This window comes from Molossus molossus, unplaced genomic scaffold, assembly GCF_014108415.1.
Source record: "Molossus molossus isolate mMolMol1 unplaced genomic scaffold, mMolMol1.p scaffold_m16_p_6, whole genome shotgun sequence".
In the NCBI taxonomy this organism is placed as follows: domain Eukaryota; kingdom Metazoa; phylum Chordata; class Mammalia; order Chiroptera; family Molossidae; genus Molossus; species Molossus molossus.
The window spans coordinates 106927832-106936397 of NW_023425399.1; the positions used below are offsets into that span (position 1 = coordinate 106927832).

At 41.5% G+C, this 8566-nt stretch overlaps 1 protein-coding gene across 1 annotated transcript; it reads left to right on the plus strand.

Moving 5' to 3' along the window:
- The first annotated feature begins 957 nt into the window (after positions 1-957).
- On the plus strand, positions 958-4868 carry PMAIP1 (phorbol-12-myristate-13-acetate-induced protein 1). Its single transcript, XM_036244938.1, has 2 exons — positions 958-1151; positions 3865-4868. The coding sequence occupies exons 1-2, from the start codon at positions 1094-1096 to the stop codon at positions 3969-3971; spliced, it is 165 nt and encodes a 54-aa protein (XP_036100831.1). The 5' UTR covers positions 958-1093; the 3' UTR covers positions 3972-4868.
- Positions 4869-8566: the final 3698 nt, after the last annotated feature.

Sequence of the window (8566 nt, forward strand, 5' to 3'; positions counted from 1 at the left end):
CTTTTTGAGGACAGGAGGAAATGTCTGCGTAAGCCCTTAGCATTAAGCGGCTCTCAGTGTAAGGAGGCGGAATTACTCCTCTTTATAACGAACTTAATTACTTGAGGGCCAGCCAAACCTCGTGTGAACAACTTCATAATCCCGGATAGTTCCTGTTTCCCTCCACAAAAGCATTTGAATGTTTTCTATATGATGACATTATTATTATTATTATTGTACTAAGCATCCAGAACGAGCAATAGTGACCTACCTATCCAGAGGGATTATGTTCAACTTTCAAAATTACAGTCCCGATCCCGGGGCCGAGACTAGTCCCCTCCCTCTCCCTTTCCAAACAACAACACACATCCCCCTTCCAAATCAAAACGGCGTTGGCTCGCTCGCTCCAGGGTTTCAATCCCTAGTTAACTTCGCAACGGTTTCAATCAGGACCGTATTTACTAACATGGCCTCGGGCGTCATCCCTCCAGTTATTAAAGTTCTCTTTCTCACTTCCCTGAAACCGTCCCCACTCCCCGAGTTTGACAACTTTCCTTTTACGAACTCCTGCAATTACAGGCGTCCTTACAGAAGTTTCTAATTGTAATTTAGGGTAGGGACGAAGCCTCCCCACCGCCAACTTTCCGACTGGGGAACCTTCCTCCTCGGCCGACCCCTGGGCCGCGGCACCCGCAGCTGCCTGGAGCCAGCCCCGTGCTGTTAGGGAAGTCATTTCGGGCTGAGCAGGGTGTCGCGGGTCCGAGCTGGCGGGCTGGGAACGTGTCCGGGCAGGTGGCGCAGGCTGCTGCGGGGTTTCCCACACCCGCGCGGCCCGGAGCGCCCGGAGCGCGCGCTGCCCCCACCCGTGCGGCCGGGGGGCGGGGAGAGGGGCGGGCCCGGCGTCTGGTTTCCCTACGTCACCCGGGAAGTCCCATAAGATGAAAGCGCGGGCCCCTGCTGTTCCCGGGACGCAGATGATCTCGGCCGCGCTCTGAGTCGGGTCTCCTGCCTGGTCCCTGCCTGCCCCGCGCACAGCTCGCTTCCTGCAGACTCCAGGTTGAGAGTCTGAGTTCCCCCGGGTCGGCAGCAGAGTTGTCGCCGGCTGCTTGCGGAGATGCCTGGGAAGAAGGCGCGTAAGAACGCGCAGCCGAGCCCTCCACGGGCCCCGGGAGGTAGGGGCCAGATGGGTCGAGATCCTGGCCAAGGCGGGGGCCGGGGCAGGGGCCGGGGCCGGGATGGGGTCGAGGTCTTTGTCGGGGCGCGGTCAGCCCGTCTGCTCTGGGCCTGGAGGTCCGGCCAGGTCTGCGCCATTGCACGTGCTTTAGGGGCGCCTGCTGGAAGTTCTTTCGGGGTTTTACCCGGGATCGTGGGGACGGCGAGGGTAGGATCCCCGTGTGGGATTGGGATACAGCTGTATTTTAGCGGATGCAGAAAGCCGCCTCTTCGCTTGTCTTCCATCCGCACTTGTTCTGCCCCAGGCCACGGGGAGAAAAAGTGCAAGTGCGGGTGTCAGCCGCAAGAAGTCTCCATGGCAGGTGGGGACGGGAGAAGCTCTTGGAGCTACCTGGCCTCCCAGCGCTTCCTAAGACGGGCCTTTCTCTCGAGTCGTGGACCTTTGAGGGCCCCACTTACTCTAGGCGCGATCACGTTCTCCACCCCCAGCGCGGAAATAAGCAGAGGCAAAGCTTGATTCGATCCCAGCTCTTCCACAAAGGATTGATGGAGGGTTATGGAGGCTTCGCAGGGAACACTGCGTTCTGGACCCCAGAAAGTCTTGCTTTTTTGTTGAGAGTTACATTATATAACATTTGAACAATATTAGTTGCGGAGAACGGATAGGAGAACAGGAATTGGTCCCCAACCTAAAAAATTTATCCACCCCTCATCCCCAATAGCCCATCAAATAACTTTCAGGCCAGCCCCCCACCCCCCTTTATAAATCGTATCCAACAAGGCTAAGGGCAGTAGCAAAGTAGGCAGCAAAGGCTTTGGCCTAGAAAATCCGTGTGGGTCATGCTGCGATTACATCAACAGGTGATAATAGCACCCCCCCCCCCCCCGCGCCCTTTTCAACATACTTTAATTTTATAGAGCCCATGCGTGGGCATGCGAAGGAAGTGGGGGTACTGGTACTGTGGCCATGGCTGCGTAGGCACCAGGCCGCTCTCCCTGGCTCTTTCTTGGGAGGGAAAAAACTTTGTTTGTCTTTTGTGATGTTCAGTAGTTCTGACCGTGTTTTGAAAAGGTCTAAACCTGTGCATAACCTTCACCCATCCAGCTTACTTAGTTCCCAGTAACAAGGGAAAGGAGAAAGGTCCCACTTAAACTTGTTTAGATAGTAATACTTTTAAAAATTGAGATATAAGTGACATATAACATTGTATTAGTTTTAGGTGTACAGCACCATGGTTTGATGCATGTATATACTGTGAAATAATTACTACACTAAGTTTAGTTAACAACCATGATTACACATTCATTTTATTAACATATTTATAGATGTGTAACTGTAACAAAGAAACTAAGGAAACAACTAGGAGCTATTATCTGCCTTTTGTGTGTGTGTGTGTGTGTGTGTGTGTGTGAAAGGAATACTTTTTCCTCTTATAATTCATGGCTTCCAAAATTGTATGCAGAAATATATATATGTATACACAAATACACACACACACACATATACATATATATGTATATACATACATTATAGGATAGTATGTTAATACATCCCATTCACTGAAAAGAATATCTTTGTCAAAATGTTTGACTCTGTAACCTGTAAAGAATGGCATCTTATGATATTTATTAGGTCTCTTGTTAGGCATCATGAAATTTTTACTCAGCTCTTGTAGAGAGAAAATGGTTGAAAGGTAGATTTAAAAATTCACTTTATTATACATTTACAGTTTTTTTTATTTTATTTTGAGCCTAATGAGGGTCTTTGCAGGGTATGTATACCAAGTAAATCAGATTTCAGTTCATAGTCATAATGATTTTGAATGTTCATAATTATGATCTTAAGGTGGACCAAAAGATCCCAACTTGCTCCTTGACATTTCCAAGAAAACTGAATTATGGTCAGCATAGATTTGATGTTAATTTTGCTTAAAAATGTACTTGGAAATTAGATAAGCATTATGTTTTTAAAAATTAAAATCCAGTTAATTACAATATCTATTCTAAAAAGTAGTAAACGTGAATTAAACATTACTTATTTTCTGCTTCCCTGATCTCCCTAAAGGCAATGGGTTGGTAGAGGTTGGGTTTGTTGGAAGAATTTGGCTTAGGGCTAAAATGTAAACTTCTAAATAATTTTAGAGAATGTGGACTTACTTTTGAAATACAAGTTTATGAATCATTTATGAGAACATTTCAGAGTTTTTTTAAATGAAGAAAAAAATACATTTTAGATTTGCCTAATGAGGGCATAATCTGAGCTATGAATTATTGCCACAAAAAATAAGCCCTACTTGAAAGCAATAGAAAAGAGTTTAGAATTTGACTTCCGTTCCTCCCACCCACCAACCTTAAGTGAGAAAAATGGATGACAGCATCTGAGGCAGGCAATGTCTCACTAACTGTGGTATTAGACATATTAAATGTTTGTATTTGCAAATAAGATAATGTTTGCCTCATCCAGGAATGTTTAAAAAAAAAAGATTTTAAAGTAAATGTCTTTGTTCAATTTTGTTTGTTTATGAGCCACAGTGTATTTGTATATGTTGTGTGTGTGTGTGTGTGTGTGTGAGCTCACACTCAGAAAACAGGAGTATGTCAAGCTAATATTAAGAGAAACACTTTACAAGATAAATACTCAACTTGTCGCTCTTGCTGGTTGTAGTTTGGAATGCTGTCAATTTAATTTTGATGTTTTGCTTTCCTTTTCAGAGGCTGAAGTAGAGTGTGCCATTCAATTAAGGAGAATTGGAGACAAACTGAGTTTCCGGCAGAAACTCCTGAATCTGATATACAAACTCTTCCACTCAGGAACCTGACTGCTGCAGAAGCCTTCGAGTGAGGAGACCGTGGAAGCTGGATTCATCGGATTTCATCAGTTAGAGGAGAGACTGCCTTGTAATGGAGAAAAATGAGCTCTCATTTGCTTTTGGATGGCCTTGGAAACGAAGATGGAAAACATCACAGTGAATTTCTGTTGGAGGTTTCTCCGAAGTCATTCTTTGGGATGTCAGAACATTATAAAAAACTGCTTTGTTTACTTTAAGGTGAGAATTGAAGAGCTTTGGAAAGATGGAATGGTATTTTTTGGTTTTGCTTAGACAATTGTTCTAGTATTTTTGCTGAAGGTTGATACTCAGCATACTGTAAAGAAGAGTTGATAAATTATTAGAATGTTGGCAGGGGCCAAGAAACAGAATATGTTCCAGAAGAAGGTGTAATATTTGGTTTATATATATGTTATGTTGTTAAAAGTAAAACTTTTATTCTGAGAACACTGAATGTCATAGAGAAAGCTATTTCATAGGTCACTACAAAATATAAAGTGATTTGATAGTTTGTTTCTTTTTACTTAAAATGTATTAGTTCTGTTCAGATGACATTTTATTAAATGTGTTTCTGTGGGCTTTAACTGGGAAGTGTATAATTTGAAAAAAATTTGATCAAAATACGAGAGTGTTACTTGGTACCAGTAAAATTCTTACAGGTTGAATGTTAAAAGGTAGAGCACAGGGAATTTGGATAACCAGGAATAATTTTTTTTTTAAAAGTGAATTTGACTTTTTACTGCTGTAATTAAAACTTAGTAAAACAAATATCCCAAGAAAATATTATAAAAAAATGAATGTTTCCAAAGAAGTTTCTAAAATCTGTAAAATGCTATTTCCATATTAGTCAATGTGTATTTTATAAGAAGTGATCTTTTAAAAGAAATTAAGCATGTTTTCATCATTAGGATATACTTTTTAAATTATTTTATTTTATTTTTTAATAACAGTTTATATTCAATATTACTTTGTATTAGTTTTAGGTGTATAGGATATAGTTTTAAAAAATAAAGAGGAATAGATTACGCATCCATATATATAGATGGGATTTTCATTCTGAATGAGCAATATATATATATATTTAATTTTCATTAAAGTAATATGTAGATTCTGAGAAGAGTTTCTTGCATTTAACTTAAAGACCTGGCCATCCACAAAGTTCCAAAATATATATAAAAACAGTATGGTTGAATTTCAGCAAGAATAATATTTATTTTACTTATTTATAATTAAAATATTTTTGTTTCATTTAAAAATTTACATTAGTTAAAGTATGGTTTTAGGTAATGAGATAAAGGTTTTTAAAAAAATTTTTTTTGACAAGAGTTTTGTAACTACTTGAACTTCTACAGCAGGAATGTTTTAATATAGGTCAGCGATTTTCAACCTTTTCCATCTCATGGCATACATAAATAAACTAATTACTAAAGTTCTGGGGCACACCAAAACTATATTTTTGCCGATCTGACAAAAAAAAAATAGGTATAATGTAGATTCATTTACACTGGACCTCTATTGTGTTGGCTGTTGTCATTTCTTTTATTTGGCAATATAAGGGAAAAGAGGTTAGTGCTCCTAGCTAAATAGTTAGGCATTACATGTTTTAAAAATTCTTGCGGCACACAGGTTGAAAATCGCTGATATAGCTTATGGTCACTTTAGATCAATTGGCTCAGCAGTTAGAGCGTCGACCTGTGATCCAGAGAGACCCGGGTTCGGTTCCCGCTAAGGGCGTGTACCTCAGCTGCAGTTTGTCCCGGGCCCTGGTTGGGTTGTGCGGGTGGCAGCCACTTGATGTGTCCCTTTCACGTCGATGTTTCTCTCTTCCTCGCTTTCCCTTCTACTCTATCTGAACAAAAAAATGGAAAAATGTCCTCGGGTGAGGATAAAAAAAAAGAAAGAAAGAAAATACCTCAGTATCTGCTTTTTCTTCAGTATTACCTATGGTTGTTAGTTTATTTAGTTGCAAAGATATTTTGTATTAGCTTAGTGGCAGATTTGGATATTTATGGTCTGTAACTATATTTATACATGTATGTATACATATAAAAGTGTACTGTAGCTGTAAGCCATTAAAAGTCATCACCATTCTTTTCTGTGTTTATTATTTTTATCATGTAAACTACTGGGTGTTCATTGCGTAACCAAATGTTGTATTTTAATTTGTTTTCATCAGCAGGCACCTTTTGATGGAACCATCCCCTCCAGTCCAATTCTGTGGTAGGGACAGAGAAGACAGGGGCATATGACATGATTTTTGCTGTCCGGAGATTTACACTTTAATTCGGATAGGACATAGTGGAAAAATAGGAAATTAATGCCAGCTCTTGAGTGCCTTACATTAATGCCCAGAGAGTGGTTTCTGTAGAGTAGCCTACAGAAATTCGTGATTTAATTAGTGGTGTAGTGAGCCTCGATGTTTCTGAGTCGGCCAAGTCAGAGGAACTTCTGCGCAGTCTAGATCTAAGTGACCTCAGAGCTTTCCCTCCGACTCCGCCCTGAGCAGCAAGTATTGCTTCATCAGAAGCCGGTCATGTGCAGAAGTAGATGTAACTGAGTGGCCTTCCTGTTTGAGAACTAAAAAAAAAAAACCTTTGATCTAGGAACCACATCCCCACCCCCGCCCCGGGCCCTCAAAAGTCTGCTGAAATCAGAAAAGGAAACTGTCTCCCTTAGATTGGGGGGGAGAGAGAACCAGCTCCTGGGGGAAGGGGAGAAGGAGAGATGGCAGCTGGAGAACCAGATGAAGGGCGGTGGAGAAAGCCACGCGAACCAGTACCACCGGCTCCCCCAGAGGAAGGACTTTGTAATGCAGGAGGAGGTGGGGTGGGGTCGGGTCAATCTGCATTTGATTTGAAGGTCACAGGAAGAGGAACTCCTGTCCCTAAGCCTCTTTGCATAGCCAGAATGGAACTGTTGGTGTTAATTAGTTCTGCTAACAAGTATCTTTTTTTTTTTTTTTTTAATGTAAGGAGTGACACAAGAAAGCTTAGACATAATTCACGGGGCTTTAGGTATGAGAACTACATAATTTGATGACTGAATTTTTAATGTCATCATTTCCCAGATATCCACATGACTAAATGTATCCGATGACTAACAAGTTTCTAGGAATTAAAAAAATACTTTGACTTGCATTTATACTTAAAAGAAAACCCCAATAATCTGTATATTTGAAAAAAATTATCTCCTATTTATCTATCTACCTGCCTCTATATCGATGAATACATTCTTCAGTCTAAAGACACTATGCAGTGATTTGAGGTTTTTAATGTCTTGAAATAACTCTTCCCCCCAAACCCACCCCAAACAACATAAACTGTGCAATCCTGTCAAACTCCTCAAACCTTTGTCAGAGGGCATGATCCACTAGGAAGATCACTGACTGGGGGCATGAAGAGCAGACCACCCACTTTGGGACCCTAAAGCTGGGCTTTCAAGGCCATGCCATTAATGAGCTGTGTGACCCCGAACATGGCAGCCTGTCTAAGCCAGTTATTCCTCTGAAGTCAGGGCGACCAGACCATCCTGAAGGTCACTTGTTTGAGAGAGAAACTGGGATGGCAAAGGAGTCTGAAGAAAGTCCCCCACCACTTTCCACTAGCCCCGCTCCTGACCTCATCTCAAACAGGATAGAACTGGAGGGTTTGTAAAAAGAAGAAGGGAAGTAAAGGTCCCCCCAACCTATGTTCTAAATTCTTCTCCCAAACGTTGATTCTAAATCCTGGAGTGGACTGGGCGGGAACTTCTTGGACGTGTATTTTCTTCGAAATGAGAATGGTCCATGCATTCTGGCTTCTCTGATGGCATGTCACTCTGTCAGGGCTGCACCTTCTATGTGCGTAGCTGAAAACAGAAACTGGTCACCCGACAGAACACACCTGATTGTGTCATCACTTGAGTGTCTTCATGTCAAAGATCATGGTCCAAGAACAAAACCGTGGTCAATATAGTTCAGGCACTAATTAGCTTCTCTCTTATGGATTTTCAAAAATCAGTTTAGCAAATCAGAGTGAAACATTCACACCCACCTACTTCTTCTGGAAAGTGGCAACTTTCTAAAACACCAGAAAAATGAGAGAATTGGTAAGGGGTTTAGGTAGGGATTTAGGGTTCCTCTACTTAGTAAGTCTGGGTGTCAGACCACCCCCTAGTGATCTGAAACTGTACCGTGAATGGAGTCTGGGCTTGGGTTTGGGTTGAAAGTAGAATGTTCTTGGTATTTCTTGTATTTATTTTAGTAGAAGTCTTATCTTCTTCTTTTTTTCCCCCTGCTGTCTCACTAATGATTTCTAATGGAGCTTATGAGATTTGCCTATTTCCAATGTCATCTATTTTCAAAATTGCAAAGTTCCTTTCCCTACAGTTTTGACTTTCAAATCAGCCTGTCATTTTTCCACTTGCTCTTGGGGGTACTTCGGATAAGTGGCTTGATCTCTACTTTCTTATAAAATGGTGTCGAATGTACATATTTCAAACCATCCTGAGAATCAAAGGAGGTGAGACCGTGCATGGTGTCTGGCCCTCAGTCATTCTCAGTAAATATCAGCTAACTTTCCCTTTAGGATGGAGTTGAATATTAGCTT

What these genes read in the sequence shown, in the direction of transcription:
- PMAIP1 (XM_036244938.1), top strand. Translation starts at nt 1,094, where the DNA reads ATGCCTGGGAAGAAGGCGCGTAAGAACGCGCAGCCGAGCCCTCCACGG. An exon ending in CCCTCCACGGGCCCCGGGAG is followed by an intron (nt 1,152 to 3,864) that starts GTAGGGGCCAGA and finishes TTTCCTTTTCAG; the next exon opens with AGGCTGAAGTAGAGTGTGCC.